The 21,690-nt window shown below is 37.1% G+C and overlaps 1 protein-coding gene across 6 annotated transcripts in view; it reads left to right on the forward strand.

Moving 5' to 3' along the window:
* Nucleotides 1–17,962, forward strand: part of pde7a (phosphodiesterase 7A) — a 134,155-nt gene extending 116,193 nt beyond the window's left edge. For all 6 annotated transcript variants that reach the window (XM_069921371.1, XM_069921370.1, XM_069921372.1 and 3 more), the window contains 5 exons: nt 7,112–7,203; nt 8,592–8,736; nt 12,053–12,149; nt 13,480–13,560; nt 16,233–17,962. In XM_069921371.1, the coding sequence (XP_069777472.1) occupies nt 7,112–7,203; nt 8,592–8,736; nt 12,053–12,149; nt 13,480–13,560; nt 16,233–16,411 (594 nt within the window). In that variant the 3' untranslated portion in view covers nt 16,412–17,962. The remainder of the gene's footprint in view (nt 1–7,111; nt 7,204–8,591; nt 8,737–12,052; nt 12,150–13,479; nt 13,561–16,232) is intronic.
* The last annotated feature ends 3,728 nt before the right edge of the window (nt 17,963–21,690 follow it).

Consider the following 21,690-nt stretch of genomic DNA (forward strand, 5'->3'; position numbering starts at 1 on the left):
TTATAATTTGCAGAATGTGACCAGATCTGTCCATTGAGGATCTGTGTTAGGGCCACAACAGTTCATCATGATGAATGTTGAGATAGAAAGTCACAACTCCAAGTGTATCAATACAAGGATAAATGGCTTAATAAACACTGTTGATAGGAGATAATATTGTAGTTAATTGGCCAGATTGTATTAACCTGTGAACTAGCAGTTACTGGTGTAACCACCAGTGCTCACCTTCATTTTTTTGGTCAGAAGGTGGCTGGGATTGATGATTGGCTTACAAATTGGCAAAATAGCCAACTTTTGCTTGCTCTGGAACAATGCCAAACCCTAGCATTCAGGCATGCAGCACTGCAAAGATTATTCAGTTTTGCTAGACAGCAATATGCCAAGAGGCTAAATAAGACCCTGGCCATTTCCAGGGGCTCTGGTTCAGCTTAAGATAAGAACAAAACCATTTTGGAGGTTAAGACAGACAAGTTTGAAGTGAGTTTTGTAACATGCCTATAAAATTGTTTGCCTAATATCCGAGCCAATAAGGTGAAGGCATTGGGCAAACTGTTTAATTAAGAAGAGTGTAATTTAAAAAAAAAGTAGTTTAAATGTTATTCTCATTCCTTCTCCCTCTTTCCAGTGATATAGAAACAGGGATGTTTCTAGGTTCTGTCCATTATTGGGGTGATTATAAACCACCCCATCCATAAAAAAGTTAAGATGATTAGATTTTCATGTCAATCATGTGTAATGAAGAACTATAAATTATTAATGTTTGTGTGAGCTGCCATGTGACCTCCACATTTCAATGATTGGCTAATCATGCAGAGTCTGTCTCAAGGTCAGATGCCCAACAGGATCATTGATTTTGACAGTGCACCTTGCATCCTCAACTCCAAAACAAGTGGCAGATTGAATGTTGAAAAGTTGTTTCCCCCTGGTGGGAGAGTTGAGGACAAGAGGGCACAACTTCAGGAATGAAGGGCTTCTGCTTAGAACAGAATACAGAAGACTTTCTTTAGCCAGATGGTGGTAAATCTGTGGAATTTGTTGCCACAGGCAAGTCATTGTGTGTATTTAAGATTGATAGGTTCTTGATTAGCCAAGCATTAAAGATTATGGGGAGAAGGCCAGGCGGTGAGACTGAGTGGGAAAATGGATCAGCTGAGGATTAAATGTTGAGGCAGACACAATGGTCTGAAAAGCCTATTTTTACTTATGTGTCTGATGGACATAGTCATTGAGTAACACAGCTCAGAGTAACAAATTCTTTGACAAAGTTGTCTGCATTTGGCTCATATTCCTCCAGTCTAAACCTTTCCTATCTTTGTCTGAATATCTCAAACATTGTAATTGTACCCACCTACCACCCACATCAGCATACAGGCTACTGGAGGCTGGTTCATGGGAACCAGGACCAGGAGTTGTGAGGGTGCGGATTGGACCTCGGACACTGACGGCTTTCTCCACTCCCAAGTCTTCGTGCTAATGACTTTCCTTCCTTTCATTTAACCTCTCAGTGCTAACATTGTTATATGATAGACATAGGTACAGATAAATTCTGACATAAGAGGAGAGATTATCTGCTAAATTTAATAGCTACTACGCATCACGTCCTCACTACATTGTCACATATTCATTTAAATGAAATGTTCCGTAGGTCGGGGTTTTACTACATTTTTTTTTGTTGCCTGAGAGCAAGGATAGTAAACTGGACCAGTTCCAGAATCACGTCTTAAAGGGACGAGATAAATGAGAAGTCTGCAGATCAATATGAGTACCCATGCCTACACTTCTGATGTGGAGAAGTTGGGATGAGCCAAAGGAGAGATGAGCCAAAGGTGAGGACAAGTTCTCCCAGGTAGAGGGTGGTGGTGAAAGTGGACTGGGTAGTTCTGTTTGAAGAGACAAAACCCCATGTGTTAGTTACTCATGAATGTCATCTTGAGATGGATTTTTCTGCAAGGCAATTATTTTTGCTTTTTGTACAAATTATATCATAATTTGAGCAGAAGATCACTATTACAAAATAGTAAATAGATTTCTATTCAACAAATTCATGAACAAAGGTTCTTTACATTGCTGAGATGCCATGATTGTGTAAGACCACACTCCCAGTATTCAAGTAAAAGAGAAATTGTTCAAGAAGGAATAGATCTTTAGGTCTTTTATGTATTATGGATTGACTAATTTTGTTTGTAATTTTATTTTCTCAAAGGACTTGTTTACTAATATTCCAGGAATTGTTCTATTTAAGTAGTTTTATGTGTATTTTAATTTTTCTAGTCAGATATTTGGTATATTTAGAATAACCTGATTAAAAAAAATTAAACAAGCATTAACTTTCCATTGTACAATCAGAATTGAGAAAAATTGAAAGTTCTATTTTCCATAGCTTTTCATATGCTCAAACCTATACCTTTTTCCTATATTCCTTGCCCTCTGAATTCATCCATGAGACCCACATCCTTTTCCAAAACTGCTAACCTCTCAACATCCTTGGATGCTGTTGGGTGATGTTATACAGTTGTCTTATACCATCTTCCTCTCTTCAATCAAATACATAATCTCTGATCTTTAAAACAACTGTTCAACCATTTTGTTCTTATTCAGTAAAACTGGACAGCCTCCCAAACTCGTACCAATCTTGCCTCAAACTTCACATAGAGTTCTTGCAATATTTTCTGCCCTTGCCGAAGGAGCCTTTGATCAAAGTAGTTAATAGTATTCTTTGTAAACGTGACAGTTTACAATGACATTCCACAGCCAGTTGAAGTGGGTTTGCAAACACTTGGCTCCAGTGGTAGGAATTTCTTTTGTATCTACACTTGCATCATTAGATCTTGTGTTCACCATGTTCCAAGGGATAATCTGCCCCCCCCCCACCTTGTCACCCCTCCAAATTTGTTATCTCCTATATAAGAACACAACTAAAGAATTGGGAACATGAGTTTTGGGACAATCAGCAGTGTCTCTCTCAGTTGTTTCTCAACCTTTTTCTGTCCACTCACATACCACTTTAAGTATTTCCTATGCCATAGGTGCTCTGTGATTAGAAGGGGATTGCTTAAGGTGGTATGTGGGTTGAAAGAAAAAAAGTTGAAAACCACTGTTTTAATCGTAACCAATTGACTCGTTATGTGCACAGTTTCACAACTCCAAAGGAAATGGGCCAATGACAATTTTATTCAAGCAAAATATTTTGGTCTAGAACAGTGATTATCAACCTTCTCTTCCCATTCATGCATCTCCTTAAGCAATCCTTTACTAATCACTGAGCACTGATGGCATGGGGATTACTTAGTGGTTTATGAGTGGAAAGAAAAGGTTGAGAACCACTGGTCTATCTATTCCCCATCCTTCTCCTAATAGTCACCCAACTACTGTTAAAGTTGAGCTTCTTTCAAGATACAAAAAGTACAACGAAGCCACACAGTACAAAACAGTCTTTATTGAGTCACGCTAGAAGGAATGAGGGGTACCAGTGGTAGGCAGACCACTAGTACTGTTTGAACCTCATTCAAAGAGCACAGTCGCAGGGTACAAATTTAAGGCATTTTCCTGCTAACAAATTGGATAACATTTCTTTAAAGGTATTGCTACAGCTTATGTTTTACGTTTTGTATATTGTCTTCCTAAAGATAGGGAAATGATTTGTTGTTAGTCATTTAACTTCATGTACCAGTTATAATTAGTATCCAAAAAAAAAATCAACAGAAGTCTGGAAGAGTTGCTCACAGGACACATCCATATCTATTCTCTGGCTGCCTGATTTCTGGTTTCCAATTTATACTTATAAATGGATAATTTCATAGTAATTTAAAATTCTTAAAGTTGACAAATGGTGGCCAACACTTCAAAGCAAAAACAATGCCATTCAGGGACTGAGCTGTGTTGGACGCTTATTGCACCCTTTAGATCGTGTCTAACAGGCAGTAAGTAGTCAGTTAAGACTATTGTTTTAAAGAGATCAGGCAGGCATTAGGATATGGCTCAGTAGAAGAGGTGAGAATTGATTCCTGTCTGAGAGTTTGATAGCCTTAAGCTTGTACCCTGCTCTCTGGAACCTTCTTGACTGAATAAACTCATGTTGAGTCCTACTTATAATGATTTCTGTGGTTATTTTAAAATTCATTTTCTACATTTCTACACTACCTGCCTCCAGACATTTGGGGGTGACTGTCTCCTTAAAGCTCCTCTCTGCCTCCCAAATAATCCAGAGTTCACCCAGCTCCAGTTTCCTAGCTCAGTCTTCCAGGAGCTGCAGCTGGATGCAACTCTTGCAGGAGTAGTCATCAGGTACAATTGTGCTGTCCCAGATTTCCAACATGCTGCATTCAAAGCATTCCACTGCCCTAGCTGCTGTCTCCACTAACTATTTCTAATTTAATTACAAAGGTCTTACCTGGCTTTACCATATAGGAAAGAAGCTCATCCTTAGCCTCTGCTTGCCAAAGCCTCATGAGCCAAAGCTTTTAAGTCCCACTCCTACCTTGAGCCACACACACACACCACTTTGCTTGAGCTACCCCTCTTTTTATTTGTCATTGCCCTTATCTTTATTACTCCTCCCACCAATCACTGTTCTATTTAACCCTTACCTTGCCCTTTGCTTCCTTTTTAAATGCACTCACCTCAAGCTGGTTCCCAATACTTATTTCTCCCGAATCCCTAACATCCCAGCTCCTGTACTCAATATTTTGATTTATTAAGGCCAATATTCCAAAAGCTCTCTTTACAACCTAATCCACCTGTGACACCACTTTTGGGGAATTAACAGTATGTTCCTGAATTCCCAGATCTCTCTTTTCTACCGCACTCCTCAGTGCCCTACCATTCACCGCGTATGTCCTTTCTTGGTTTGTCCTTCAAAAATGCAACACCTCACACTAGTCTGCATTAATTCCATCTGCCATTTTTCAGCCAGTCCAGATCCCTCTGCAAGCTTTGAAAGCCTTCTTCACTGTCCACAACACCTCCAATCTTAATGGCATCTTTAAACTTGCTTATCCAATTTACCACATTATCATCCAGATCATTGATGTAGATGACGAACAACAATGGTCCAGCTCTGAGGCACATCGGGCCTCCAGTCTGAGAAGCAATCCTCCACCATTGCTTTCTGGCTTCTCCCATCCAGCCATTGTCGAATCCAGTTAACTACTTCACCATGAATATCTAACTTCTGAATCTTCCTGACTAGCCTCCCATGTGGGACTTTGACAAAGACCTTACTGAAGTCTGTGTAGACAGCATCCACAGCCTTTCCTTCATCAATCTCCTCAGAAAAACTCTACAAGATTGGTTAAATACAACTTGCCATGCACAAAGCTATATTGATTATCCCTAATCAGTTTCTGACTATCCAAATAATTGTATATCTAATCTCTTAGAATACTATTCAATAATTTATATACTACTGATGTCAGGCTCACTGGCCTATAATTTCCAGGGATACTTTTGGGGCCTTTTTTAAACAACAGAACAATATGAGGTATCCTCCATTCTTCCGGCACCATACCCATGGCTAAGGTCATTTTAAATATTTCTGCCAGCCTCCTTCAAGATCTGAGACAATAGCTTGTCAGCCCTGGGGATTTGTATACTCTTATTTGCTTTAAGGCAGCAAGCACTTCCTCCTCTTTAATCTGTTCAGGTTCCACAACCTCACTGCACATTATCTCTTTTTTTTTTCTCCCACAGCTCTGTGCCCATTTTATGAGTGAATACTGATGGAAGAAGAACAATTTAAGATCTCCCCCATTGCTTTTGGCTCCATACAAAGCTGACCACTCTGATCTTCAAGGGGGCCAATTTTGTCCCTTACTATCCTTTTGCTCTTATAATATCTGGAGAAACCCTTAAGATTTTTTCTTCACGTTGTCCGCCAAAGCAACCTATGTGTCCTTTTAGCCTTCCTGATTTATTTTGAGGTTTTATATGCCTCAAGTACCTCATTTGCTCTATGTTGCTTATACCTGCTATAAACTCTCTTCCAAACCAGATCTGCAATATCTAGAAAATCAAGGTTCCCTACTCCTTCAAACCTTGCCTTTAATCCTGACAGGAACATGCAAATTCTGTACTCTCAAAATGCCACCTTTGAAGGTCCTCCATTTACCTCGCACATCCTTGCCCAAAAACAACTTATCCCAACCCATGCATTCTAGATCCTTTCTCATTTCCTCACACTTAGCCTTTCGACAATTTGGAAATTGAAACTGAGGCCCAGACCTATCCTTCTCCATAATTAACTTGGAACTAATGGCATTATGATCACTGGACCCAAAATGTTCCACTATACATTCTTTTGCCACCAGTCCTGCCTCGTTCCCTAATTGGAGAGCCAGTATTGCATTTTCTGTAGTTGGTACCTCAAATATATTGATATAGAAAACTTTCCTGAACACATTTAACAAACTCTAAGCCTCTTAGCCCTTTTACAGTATGGGAGTCCCAGTCAATATGTGGAAAATTAAAATCCCTTTTTCCTGCAGCTATCTGCTATCTCTACAGATTTGCTCCTCCAGTTCTCGTTGACTATTGGGCGGTCTATTATACAACCCCATGAGTGTGGTCATACTTTTCCCATTCCTCATTTCCACCCCTATAGCCTCAGTAGACAACCCCTCTGGTCTGTCCTCCCTGTCCACTGCTGTGATATTTTCCCTGAGAAGCAATGCCACTCCTCCTTTCAATCCCCATTCTAGCATGTCTAAAGCAACCGAAGCCTGGAACATTGAGCTGCCAGTCCTGCCCCTCCTACAATCAAATTTCACTAATAGCCACAATGTCATAATTGCATGTGCCAAACCATGCTCTAAGCTCGTTTGCCTTTTCTACAATACTCGTTGCATTGAAATAGACGCACCTCTGAAAATTTCCACCACATGTAACCTATTAACTTCTAGTGGTACATGTAATTTTGACAGCATCTTTCTCTCCTTTATCTACTTTGGCACTCTGGTTTCCATCCCCCTGCAAATTTAGTTTAATTCCACCAGAGCACCTTTAACAAACCTTCCTGCAGGGATATTAGTCCCCCTCCAGTTCAGATGCATTCTGAAATCAGATGAAATTAAACTAGTTTTCACAACTACGGTAATTATTTTTCCTTTACTCTCAGAATACCTCGGTGTTAGAAAACCATCACTGGAGGTCAGCAGTGTGTGTGCTTCATGAATCCAAATTATTTTCACATTTTTCAGTTGAAGAAAGGTATGTATCTGATTGTTTGCTTAATATTATGTTTACAGGTTGTAATTACGTTTTTTTACCTTTTATCAGTGTATAGCATTTCTGAAAATTCAAACAAATTTAGTGTTTCTAAGTTTGAGAAGTGCTAATTAATCAGTTTTAATTATACATATTTGTTATTTTTCTACCTTGCCATGTGCAAGATAGTAAAATGGGAGATTGAAATATTCTCTTTGAACATTTCATCAGTAATATGTGAAAATCTAGGGAAAAAAAAAATCCAATCAGTTCTTTAACTACTGATATTTGTCCATTTTTCCCGTTTGTTTCCAGTATCAGAAGTCAAAATTCCTTCAGTAAATGTCTGAAATCACACATTTTAAATTATTGTTTTGGGTGGCACCATTAGTGCTGTGCTGTTACATGGTCAGTGATCGGGTCTTGGGTTCAGATCCTGTGCTGTTTGTCAGGAGTTTGTAAGTTCTCCCTATGTCTGTGTGGGTTTCCTCCAGTTCTCCTGTTTCCTTCCACTCTTCAAAAATCGTACCGGGGGGGGGTTGTAGGTTAATTGGGTATAATTAGGCAACATGGGCTTGTGGGCTGAAAGGGCCTGTTACCATGCTGCATGTATGTCTAAATTTAAATTTATCTGATTACATTAGGATTCTTATTGCCTTTTAGGAACGCCAGTTAATTCTTAATGTTTAATTTCTACTCTAGTGCCTTGCACCTTCTTGTCTGTAACTATAATGAACATCCTACATTTTTCTGTTGGTATTGAGATGTTTTTCTTTGCTTTACTTCTTTCTGTGCCCCCTTGCCGCTCCTCCACTCTCACCCCTACCCCTCCCCTTCACCTCCCACCTTCCCCTGGTGTACTTCTTTAAGTCACTGTTGCAATGTAGAAAATGGGCAGTCAGCAGTAGATTGCTGCTTACGGTTTTTGACCCCAATAACATAATAGTACAATAGATACGTTAAATTGAAAGAATATTGTCCTTGATATTTAGCCTGGTCAAGGATTATTCATAGTGATTGGATGATTCTTGTTAAATAAGCTTGAAAAATTACTGTAAGTTTTAAAATAATATCAAGATCTACAAAGCATGATATTAATGAGTGGATCTAACCACAAAATGTGACCAACTTGGCTCACAGGCATAATTAAGAGCTTACATAACCATATTTACAGCCTTTTCTAGATTCATTGTGTGGAACAAGGATTATTTTATGCAGAAAATAAAGAATCATCCACATCTCTGTTCCTTGTAACAAAGGAGTGTTATATTCCTAATTCCTAAGTGTATATTTTAGTTTTAAAGTTTTCATAAAATAATTGAAATGTGTACATGGTATTTAAATATATCTATTTATTTATTTATTTATTTATTTATTTTCCTTTCTTGAAGCTATCAAATGGAAAAGCAGTTGGGTTCCCTAATTCTAGCTACAGACATAAGCCGCCAAAACGAGTTTCTGTCACAATTGAGAACTCGTTTGGACATTGGTGACTTGTGTTTACATGATGCAGGCCATCGACATTTTATGCTGCAGGTAACCTTTTTTTTTTCTTTTTTAGAATTTATTTCTGGAGTTAAATATTTTTGTGGTTGTGTTTTTTTTTTGCCTCTTTTACATTGTCCATATTACCACTGCAATAATATCTACATGAATTATGCATGTCTTTGCTAATTTATCAATTACTGCTTATTTTTGATGAAGATTTGATATTTCAGTATTGCTCAAGTGAAATTAAAAAAGCCTTTCATAATCTCAGAACATCTCAAGGTTCATAACCATATTGGTTATATGAACTGGTGTTCATATTCAAGTCACTGTTGTAATGTAAAAAAAAAATGTGATTAAGGCCAGAGAACTCTTTTTGGTTACTTTAAATTTAAAACAGTTATTGGTTAACATATGGGAGTTAATTCTTTTGCTGCCATTGAATCTGTTAATTCACTTGAGAGCACCACTGGGTCCTCGGTTTAATTTTTCATTCAAAAAATGGGATGCACAGTAGTGCAACACTCCCTCAGTACAGAGTGCCAGATTAGAACTTTTGATTAGAACTCTGGAGTGGAAAATTATATTTACTTCCAACTGGTATGTTTGGAGAGAAAATACTAGTGCATATTTATACCTTATTAAATTAATTGATTTTTGCAGCCCAGTAAACAAAATGTCATCCTGGGTTTTATCTATGTTAGATTTTAATATGGTTCTCAAATATATCCAGCATCTCAGAAAAGGGTCCCAATCCAAAACATCGACTGTCCATGGATGCTGCTTGGCCTGGCGTGTCCCTCCAGCTTTTCTATGTCTTTTCAAGATCGAGCAGGTACAGTTCTTGAGTTATTCCAATATCTTTAAATAAGATATCGAAATAACACAAGGACTGTAGAGGCTGGAATTGACCACCTGGAAATCTTGAATTTCTGAATAAAGGAAAATCTGTCCATCATTTTTAAACAATTGACATTCCAAGTGCAAATTAACTGAATAACCATTATCTTGTATCTTTACATTAAATACATACGATGCAAGTTAAACCTGTAACTGAACCCTTGTTCATACTTTCAAAAGCCTGTTTGTTGTCCACTAGAAAGACTCCCTCAACACATGCCATCTATGAGCTATAAGAAATATTCGACTTTGGAAAACAAACCTGATAGTTAAGTCTGCATTTACATACCTGCAAATTATGTGGGATCTGACAGTGCAATTGGTGAAACTAAGCACCATAAGAGATACAGGCCTCTTGGCTTACTGAAGTCATGCTGGCCATTAAGATAATCCCATTTTCCCCCATATTCTCAACTTGTCCCTCTTTTTCTCTCTCCCTTTCTTCTCTACCACCCCAATCACCACCAAATTTTCCTAATCACCTGCACATTGAGAATAATTCAGGTATATTTAGTACTGACCAATTCTTTTACTCAGTTCCGTTCTGAATGTCTCAGTTCTGACATCGTGTACATCCTGAACTTTTAACTTAAAAAGACCTAGTATATTTAGTTCAAACAAAATTTGTTTTGGTCTCTCTCATTTAGACTAGGCTTCATTTTGCATTGCTTTGGAATGTGTAAATAAAGGTGCTTCTTGAGTGTTTTTTAAGTAAAAATTTTCAGTATCAGTGAATGTGTGATCAAAAAGTTCAAACTGCTATTATTCGTTCTATTCATTTTCTTCCACTCCCTTTGTGTACAGTACTGTCTTTTCCTCGCTTTTGTCTTATCACTTTCCTCATACAATTGAATCTGCTGTACTATTCGATATTGCCTCTAGCCATATGTATTTTTGGGTGTTACTTGTGGAAGCACAGTTCTGTTGTCTCACAGTTCCATTGACCTGGATTTGATTCTGATCTCTGGCATGCTCCATGTGGATTTTGCATGTTCTTGTGACCATATTGATTATCTCATGTGTTTCAATTTCCTTCCACATTTCAAATGGGTTCGTAGGTTTATTGGGTATTGTAAAATACCCCCAGTGTAGATGGTAGAAGAATTAAGCTTGTATTAACAGGGTGTATAAGAGAAGAGATTATAGGTAATCAAGTGGAGGAATGAGATTGATGGGATTGTTTTGAAAGATAGCATGGATTGATCATCTAAATTGTTTCCTTCTATGTTGTTGGAATTACATGTTAAAGCATATCAATTGGGAGTAGTTCTAGGCCACTCGGTCCCCAAAACTGCTCCAGCATGGCTAATGTGATTGTAACTTTCCATCAATATTTCTCTTTATCTGCTATATATAACATGTAAATACTTTCTTTCTAGAATAAATTTTGCACCTATCTTCAATAGATAACATTATTATTTAACAACCCGAGATGTAAATCCTCAAACAAGTTTGAGAAACTGCATGTTTTAATTAAGTCAATTATCGTAACTGTTTTCTGAATCCATTTGACTTTCACTTTTGTATATGTTAGTACTCCTGATTTGTGGATGCAAATCAGCTCCTATTTGTGTATTTCTTGTTAGTGAGAAATGTTTCCAATGTAATGTCACTCCCATCTGTTCATATTTCTGCCTGTTCAAAACCTTTCAGTCGTTATGTGCAGTTTTCCATTTCCCTGTAGGTTTCTCTTGTTCTTCATCATGTATTTTATTTTTCATTTGTCTTCCTTGGACTTGGTGTGTTATTTCTTGCTTGCTACCATTTTGGTCTCCATCTTTTTTTTAATTTCTTTCAAAGTTTCTGTTTCTTTTGTTGTCCTTGAGCCATTTTTGAAAATACTGGTTGATGGTTGTGCATGTTGGCAGGTTTGGCAGTCACAGAGTGGGAACATTTCCTTGCTAGTAAGAGCATATTAGCTGATGGAGGTCGAGCTGGATTTGGGGAATCAGCAATGATCAAATGTAGATGACCCCAGGATTAAGGCATCCATCAGTGTGCCTAAGCTATTAGGATGGATCATATTTTGAAAGCAAGTTTTATTTATACCTTGTACTTCAATGACAGAAAGAGGCTGTTTGGCCCATCATGCCTATTAGTCTCATTTCTCCTTTCCTTGTACTTCTAAAAGCCATTCTTCCTCATACATATCCTTCAACTTTTTTTCCTTTCAGTGAACTTTCATTAAACTGATAATTTACCATAGCAGTTAAAATATGTAAATATTTTTAGACTACGAGGGGAAATCAGAGCACCCAGAGGAAACTCGTATTCATTTTGTAGTTTTCTAATGGAATATTAAATTGATAAGATTCATTGTTAATATCTATGGAAAAGGTAGTTAATTGAGCTTTTCTTGCTCAGCTAATGACCTCTTGTGTGTATTTAGCTAATGAAAATGAGAAGAATTTAAACACAAACTCTTGCTACCTAAGTAAATAAATAAATGTTGTTATTTTTACAGATAGCACTGAAATGTGCAGATATCAGTAACCCATGCAGGCCTTGGGAACTAAGTAAGCAATGGAGTGAAAAAGTATCCCAAGAGTTCTTCCATCAAGGTATATTTAGTCCAGAGGCCAAAGTTGCAGCACTTACTAAACAAAATTAATTCTTTCTCCCACCCAAGGATGTATGTACTGTATTAGTAGAGGCCAAGGAAAGATTTCTGTTATATCTCAGGTGTTCGGCAAATTGAATGAGTAATTGTGAAATGCAGTGAATAAGTTGCAGTCATGGAATTGGAGAGTTAAAATTCTTAATAATAACTGAAAGAAAAGGTTGAGTGATAGTAGCTACATCACTCAAAATTCAAATTAAGACAAGCAGTGATTAGAAGTCATTGTAATATTGTGTTGAAAGGGGAATAGAGAATATATCAAAGTTTCATTGTGAGTACAGTAAAATTCCTGGTATCCAGCACCAATGGGGATTGGTAAAATGGTAGATAAGTAAGTGTAGTTTCCATTTGCTTGAAACTTGCTCTTACTTGCATTAAGAAGACAGTTTAAAAGACAAAAATACTATACTGTAATTATGCTGAACAAAATTAATTTGCATGTATATATGAACAGTAAATCATTTAATTTTACTATTTTCAGTCACGTTGAAAACATTTAACTGTCAGCTGCACCTGTAGGTGCCTCCTCCTCCACGCTGCCACCTGAAATATGAACAATAACAATGTAGATAATTAAACACCCCCCCCCCCCCCCCAAGTTTACACGTAAAGTCTCTTACTGGGCCAACTCTTACTAAGCAGGGATAAAGAGACTCTTTAAAAGAGTCACCCCAACAGTGAGCAGCATCAACCAGCTCTTCATCCTGGGCAATGCCATTGCTGTTTCACTCAACTTTATTCAAGCACCTGCTACGAGCAAAGCACATCCAAGGCTCTCCACTGGATGAATATTTGCTCCCATCTTCACCAAAGATTTATGTTACTTCAGACAACATTTACTTTTACAATTTTAAATGTGTTTTTTTAAAAAACTTATTATTTTATTTTAATTTTTAAAAAATTTATTATTGTTTTCTTATTGACTGTTTCTTGAATTCTGGATTTATTGTATATTAATTTGGAAACCACACAGCAGAAGAAAAATGTGGCTATGTAAATGATCAAAAATTTTCAGGTAATGGATATGCAAACAACTTTATAAATAGTACCAGGAAACCATGCTTTCTTTTTCTATTACATTTTGGATCAAAAGTTGCAGTTTAACATACTTTAGACTCATGAAAGTTTATCAAAAGATAAAGCAAACACTGCAGGGCATTAATATTACATAACTGTTCAGTAGAATAATGTAGGAAAAAAAGGCAGCTATTGGAATTTTTAGTTTTGAAACATCACAAGATAATGTGCATTGATTGTTTTACCTTGTGCAGGGGATATCGAAAGGAGATATAAGCTAGATATAAGTCAACTATGTGATCGCCACACAGAAACCGTAGCCAATATTCAAATAGGTAAGTGATGTGACAAAATAAAAGTGATGGTCTTTTATTATATGTAACCGCATCTAACTGTATGTGGGCACAATCACATGACTGATGAGGTGGCAAAGATCTCTGCTAGCAACAGAATATATGATGAATGTGAGGGAAAAATTCAAAGTAGAACCAGTCGTATCTTGACTAAATTGATATTTGAATGAGGGTTTTGAAAAACAAACATTTTAAAACCTATTTTCACATTGAAATTACAATAAAATAGCAGCAGAGAAAATATCTTGACAACAGTAAGAACAGAGTTTAATTGTTCTACCATTATATTTTGAGACAGTTATTTATTATGACTAGTTTGTATTTAATTTTTTTTGTTGATTCTCAGGATAGGATTGGAGATGATTATAGTTTTGGGGCTTCATAGTGGCATGTCATGGGGAAGATTACTTATACAGTCATTTCAAGTTTAAAAAGTCATCAAAATAAATATTCAAATTCTGATCGTTGACCAAACTGTACTTTATATAGCACAGATAGATATATAACCAACGTTTCATGCTTAAGCCCTGAAGGTATGGAAAAATGTTGGCAGACTTCTGAACAAAATGGTGGTGGGTGGGTTTGGAGAAGCACGGTCCCCAAGGCAGGAGGTAATAGCTGGATAAAGGAGGGAGGGCACAGCAGCAAGCCGGGAGAGGGGTATGGCTCAGTGAGTAGAGAGGGAAGGGGGTGGAGAGCTAATGAAAGAAGACAAGGGGTAAGGGAAGGCAGGGAGAATGGAGAGTAGATGATCAGAAACTGGAAAAGTCAATATTAATGCTACCCGGTTAGAGTGCCCATGGGCTGTCTGGGTGGGATAGTACATGAGGCCATGGATAGACCTGTGAGTTTGGGAGTGGGACGCAGGATTGAAATGGTTGGCCATTGGGAGATCTGTCACTGATGCAGACTAGATTGCCTCACTAAACACGTTTGCCTGTTGACATTTTTCCATACCTCCACGATGGGCTCAAGCCTGAAAAATTGGTTATGTATTTTTATCTGACTGAGATAAAATACACAGTTTGACCTGCACTTTCTCCACAGTGTAGACATTCATGTTATTTCTCTGTTTGAATTTTTTTGTTTGATTTGTATGTTGAGGAACCATTAAATTTATAGGTGTGTGAATGTCTGTATGAATAATACACAGCAATTGCTTTATTTTTAACATGCATAGTTAAATAGCATGAAACAAGTCCTTCATTCCAATTTGTCCATGCTGACCAAGTTGCTTAACTATGTTACTTCCATTGCATGCATTTGACTCGTATCCCTCTAAACTACTGGCTTTCAACTGCATCCCTAAACTCACATTCTACTTTAAGCAATCCCTAATGCCATAAGTGCTCTGTGATTAGTAAGGGATTGCTTTAGGTGGTATGTGAGTGGGAAGGTTGAAAGCCACTGTTTTAATTGGACCTAATTGACTCATTATGTGCACAGTTTTGTAACTCCAAAGGAAATGGGGCAATGACAATTTTTCTCAAGCAAAACATTTCAGTAACAACTGGGTCTAGATCAGTGATTCTCAATCTTCCCTTCTCACTCACATACCACTTTAAGCAATCCCTTACTAATCACAAAGCACTTATGGCATCGGGATTGCTTAAGGTGGTATGTGAGTGGGAAGGGAAGGTTGAGAACTACTGCTCGTAACTTTCCCTATCCATGTATCTGTCTATATGTCTTTTTAAACATTATAATTGTACATGCATCCATTGCCTTCTCTGGCTACTCATTCCATACATGTACCACTCTGTGTGGAAAAAGTTGACCTGTGTCTTTTAAAAAAAATATGCCCTTCAGTTTTAGACTCCTCTATTCTGGGAAAAACAAAGCAATCATTCATCTTATTTCTGCCCCACATTATTTATGCGGCACCCTTATATGGCTAGGCAATCAGAACTACATACAATATTCCCAGTGCAATCTCACCTCGGTCTTGCACAGTTGTAACATGACATCTCAATTCTTGTATCCAGTGCTCTGGCCAATGAAAGTAAACATGCCAATAGTCTTCACCATAGCAAATTTCAGGGAACTTTTACCCCTAGGTCTCTGTTCTACAAAATTCTCCAGGGCATTGTCATTTACTGTGCAAGTCTTGACCTAATTTAACTTCCCAAAATGAAACACTTAAATTCTGCCTGTCATTTCTTGGCTCACTTCCCTAGATGCTCTAGATCTTGTAATCTAATAACCCTTACTGTCACATATAGAATTAAAACGTCATCCACAAGTCATTAATGTAGCTGGCAAACTAGAAAGCATGATAGTGACTGATGTAGCATTCATGAATGCATCCAGGTATTGAATGGCACATTATTAGTTGAACAGCCTGGTACTTGTTTCTTGGTTAGGGTGGCACAGTTGGCGTAGAGGTTAAAGGATAGCATAGTTAGTGTAACGGTGAGTGCAATGCCTTTATAGAGCCAGTGATCGAGACCTGGGTTCGAATCTCACACTGTGAGGAGTTGGTATGTTCACCCTGTATTTGTGGGTTTTCCCTGGGGGCTCCGGTCTCCTTCCCTGGGTGTGAACAAAATTTGCTTACAATGCTGAATTAAGATAAATTTATTCATTTACATTATTGCATATAGCTTAATTTGTGACCTTTTAAGTTTATCTTAACATTTTCTTTTGTATACCAGGTTTCATAACTTATGTAGTGAAGCCTCTTTTTGTGGAGTGGTCTCGATTTACCAACAGCACACTATCACAGACCATGCTGGGACATCTAAGTTTGAATAATGCTAGCTGGAACAGATTATTACAGGAACAGACCCAGACTGAAGAGGTTACAGATTCTGTTTGTGAAGAAATGGACTGACTTGTACCTCAGGAATGCAGAGAATTTTCTCACTCACTCCGCTCATTCTGTGGGAGCTGGATTATGAATTTTCAGCCTTTTTGGCTGAAGGCAAATGGAATGATTCTTTTAGGTAAAGAATTGAGTTATATTTGTAGGCTCTGACTGCCACAGTTGTACACGTAGCCATCTCATCATTAATGTAATTCAATGCTTTCTTCAAAGCATCAAATTGCTTTTTTTTGCTCCTTGCAAGGCCTGAACATAAAGCAATACACAAATACCTCAGTTGGCTTTTGTGAGACATTGAGCACATAAACGGCAGTGGTGGCCACACTGAAGATAAAGGGGAAAGAAGGGTGGCAGTGGTCCAGGAAGTGCCATTTATTAATGGTTTGAATACTGATTGATACTTGCAATTTCTGCACTTGGGGTTTTCTGTGGTTTTTTTTAAGAAGGCTAAAATATGAACTTATGAAAATATTCTTATGTTGGTACAGAAGAGCTTTTGTATTCTTACCACCATTTTTGGAGTGACTGAATGCATGCAAAGAAGCCAGTCCTTTTCTGCCTCAGAGATTTGTTTACAATGCTGTATTTTTGATACTTTGGTTCCAGTTCTTGCCATGAAGCATAGTGAAAAAGGAACCACTAATTTGGGAAATGCTAGTTGGTAAAAAGATGGAACAAAATATGCTGCAGTTTGTTTTTAATCTTTTGTGATGCCATTTAAGTTTCCATGGAAGCCTCTCTTCTGCCATGGTGTTCCTTTAGTGCACTGTGAATCCAGCCTTCATCTCTGATCACAGCCAAGCTTATTTCAGTATATAGAGCAACAAAATGCTGCTGGCCTTTGGCCTTTTAAGGGAGAGTTAAAGAAACAACTTAAAAACAGATTAGTGGGAGAACTCAACAAAAGAGGTTTACATGAATGGACTGTACTTGGTGATAGTGGCAGTAGTTTATAAAGATCAAGATATTTGTGTGCTCAGTCTGGAATCTGCATATCAGGACATACTGCCACTTTCACCATTGTGAAAATATGCATGAACTAAACAGCCAGATTGAAGAAAATTTGCTAAAATGCCTTAAAACTATGCACAAAGCTAAGTGACCAAATCTGTTTTTACTTCAAAGAAGTGCATTGTTCCTCAACCTTTTGCGAGTGAATTGTTACTCCCCTGTGGGCCTTTGTCTGATGTGAAAAATTGAACCCTTTGTAGGATAAAGAATACAAATATTCTTTTAAATTTCAAACATTCCATTTTGTATTTTACAATGTTTTAAATAGTTGATTATGTACAGTAAGCACAACTATATCTTAAGTTTGGCATTTTCCAGTGAAACAAATTGGTGCTTTTCTCTTTTTAGTTGACTTGTATTCCAGGACTGTTTTAAATAAAAATTCTGTTTACAATTTATTGCAACAGCCATCTTTGAGAGATGAAGGCTTCAATGTTAAAGCTTAGGAACTTTACCAAGATGTTGGCAGAGTTGCCAGATTCATATTTTGATATTTACCTGTTGCTGTTTAAAATTTTGAATAAAAAAATTGACATACTTTTTGAACTACATGCTATGTTTGATTTTAATACTGGAAAAGTCAGTACCTGTACTTGATTGTATACAGTTTGACAAAGCATAAGCAGTATCTACAAAATCAATATTGAGTAAAATTTGATGAAGGTTTTATAACTAACAAATATTATAAAACCACTGACAAGTTCCTTGAAAAATATCCACTTGCTGTTTGTGTCAGATCCCTAAAGATCGACATTTTTTCAGATTTGGTGAGAATGACACAATATTAGGGATGCATATTCTATAACCTAGGAATGAAAACCGATCCTAGTTCAGTATTATGCTTTTTTAAAACTAGGTCTGGTTTGCTATCCAAATTATTTCAAGACTTGCATTACCAGTTAGTGATGTTCTTGGTTATGTTAAAAGGTACAACTATAAGTTCTCAATCACACCTTTTCATCTTGTTCGTGCTATCATGAACTTCCAGAAGATATATTCTAGTTAATGTGGCAGTAACCTGTGGTTCTTTGCTTCTTATGACCCAGCACTTGCCTTAACAACTCCGTTATCTGTAGATCCAAGGACTGGAACTTGGGAAGTGATATCCAATATCACACAAGGCCATAACCAAATCTAGTTCTAGATGCAGGCATTCTATATTGCTGTATTGGAAATGGTTATGAATACTTTACTAATGGGTACGTTTCCTGGCTATACCAAGTTTAAGCAGCTGGTAGAGACAGCGGCTTAAAGATTCTTTGAAGAGTTACCTCCAAGATTTTAAGCTTGTTAGACACAAGTACTTGAACCTGCGTGATTCCACATAATCTTCAAATTTGTGGTTATTGAGATTGGACATAAAAAACCATGTAGAGGGGGCAGTTTAATATGCTAACTCTTTTCCCTTCATTGACTATCATTTTTATTTTTTCTATCTCTGCAAATGCTGCCTGACCTGTGAACTATTCAGTATCTGCTGTGTTTGATTGTAAACATTTTGCATGCTCTTTAAAAACCTGAGGCTTTTGAGTTTTCCTGAGAACAGATTTTATTTTGAATGTTCAAAGTCCCTAAGACAAGCAAAGGCAATAGCTAATCTGAAAAGCACAAAAGCAGTTGTTGATCTTAATGTGAAATAAAACACAATGTACCTTTAATATGCCATTTAATTGCCCTCTGTTGATAATTGTAATGACGGGCCAGAGTTGTACTAAATGTGCATTTAGTTTACAGGGTAGAACTAAAATATTCCTATCCTTTCACTTCTGTCATTGTGAAGGCAGCATTAGTTGGAACATATCATTTGAGCTTTTAAGTTTGGCAGAACACAAATATTTTCCACTTGGGTTAAGCTTTTATGTCCAACCTCAATAACCACAAATTTGTAGATTACGTGGAATCACGCAGGTTCAAGTACTTGTGTGTCTAACAAGCTTAAAATCTTGGAGGTAGGCTGTGATAAATAGCTCTTCAAAGAATCTTTAAGTCGCTGTCTCTACCAGCTGCTTACACTTGGTATAGCCAGGAAACGTACCCATTAGTAAAGTATTCATAACCATATCCAATACAGCAATATAGAATGCCTGCATCCAGAACTAGATTTGGTTATGGCCTTGTGTGATATTGGATATCACTTCTCCAGTTCCAGTCCTTGGATCTACAGATAACGGAGTTGTTAAGGCAAGTGCTGGGTCATAAGAAGCAAAGAACCACAGGTTACTGAGTGAATAATCTAAAAATAATGGATAGATTTGGGTGTAGTAGACACTAAAACAGCATATTTTTATAAATTATATTAACAAACTACATTCCCATGAATGCTTTTTTTATATTTTATGTTACCAAACAAGCTGGCACAATATTTTATTTTCCAACTTCAAGTAAACATCTATGGTTGTCAGATGCTCCTAGTTTTAGTTACAAATTTAGAATATTTTTCAAATGGGAAAGCAACAGGACAAAATAAAATCTGGTTTTATTCCCCAAAGCCCATGTAAGTGATATGGGAGATGAGAGAAGGAGAAAATTCCTCCAAATCACTCACACTTATCCTGACAATTGACGAGATTTACACAGGCAATGGGGCAGAGGAAGTTGTGGTGGTATATTTTTATGATCATCAATAACCCAAAACACCACTGTAGCATTTTTGTACATTACTTGTTTACTTTATAACTGGTTTGAATTTTTCCTTACCCCAGTCCTCACAAAGAAAACACAAAAAAAATACTAGAACTGAAAACCTGCTATTTCCCTATTGCATCCATTACAAAGTATAATTTATTAGAGTAAATTATTTAACCGTATACAATTTTAAATACAGTACAACTCCAATTATCCAAAATCGAATTCTCTGAAATCTTCTTTTATTCAAATTTTTTTTACATTTCAGAAAAATGAGGATATCTGAAACAAATCAGAAATCCTCACTTATCTGAATTTTTTTGAGCCAAACTGACCTCACAGGTTGAAAAAAAAATTCACTCGACATGAAATTAGAACAATTGTCCTCTTTTTAGGTAACTCCCTCCCCTCTCTCTTTCCATTTATTCTTTATCTTCCCTTATTAACTTTTCTCTTCAACTCTCCCTCTCAAACTACATGCTACTGTCTCCCAGCCACAAGTAGTTGGAAGAATCTATTATCCTGGAGTCATCAAGGTGAGTGGCCTCCCAGGCAGGAGTGGGAACTCTGGCTCAGTGGCATTCCCTCCCTTCCTCCTTAGCACAACAGATGCTGACTCCAAATCCTCCCCTTGGCCTACTTCCCCAGTGTGTGTGTGCGCGTTAGGGGAGGATTCACCAAGGATCAGTGGGTTCACGTCGGGGACCAGCAACAGCAGTTGGGAGGCCTCAGTGATCAGCGGCAGCCAGCATTTTTTTGGTGAGAAACATTATTTTAATGCTTAAAAAGCCTTTGTTGTTGTTTAAACATTGATGCAAGTGATTTGCTGTTGCTACTGGGCTTTTTAAAAAAAAAAATGACCAGTTCTCTGAAAAAAAAATGTTTATCTGACATCCTGACCATTTCAGATAATTGGAGTTGTACTGTAATAATCCTGCAATTCATAAAATGGGACATGATTTTGAGTCCACGCCCATCTTTTTATCTAAAATAGATCTGGGCAATTCCATAAAATGTAGTGTGATTTTAAAGTAAAACTAACCATGATTTATAATCATCATGAAACTAAAATGAAGCAACTCTGAAAGTTATCTATTTGAAGCAGCTTGGGTTTAGAGCACTTCCATATAAAAATACAACATTCATGTCAAAATTGCTCATCAATACCGCTGCCCAGAATTTTCAGCATGTTTTAGAAATAAAAAATATAGTAGTGTTGTCTACCTTAAAATATTTTATAATTAAAAAAATATCAATAGCTGTCAAAGTAGTTGACGTCAGTGAGGAAGGTTAGTCGTCATAAGATAAATATAAGTCAAGTCAGGCCTCCAATTATGGCTAGTAACATAATCACTATTTGCATATGAAATTTAAAAATGGAAACAAATGAGGACAAACTTTTGATATGGAGCTAATGTAGTTAGTTGCATTAGAGATGCAAAACAAAAAAAAACCATGATACCCTCCTCCAGTACCACTCCTCTCCCCTTAACACAATTAAAACATTCTCATTTATTTTAGATCAGAAATCTTTACAATATACAAACACTTTACCACACAAATGCAAAAATCATTTAAAGTTGGTTTGCAGATGAGTCTTTGATTGTGAGCACATATGAAATGGCAACAACTTCAATAAAGTCGATGAAACA

Source organism: Narcine bancroftii, chromosome 2, assembly GCF_036971445.1.
Source record: "Narcine bancroftii isolate sNarBan1 chromosome 2, sNarBan1.hap1, whole genome shotgun sequence".
NCBI classification, from domain to species: Eukaryota; Metazoa; Chordata; class Chondrichthyes; order Torpediniformes; family Narcinidae; genus Narcine; species Narcine bancroftii.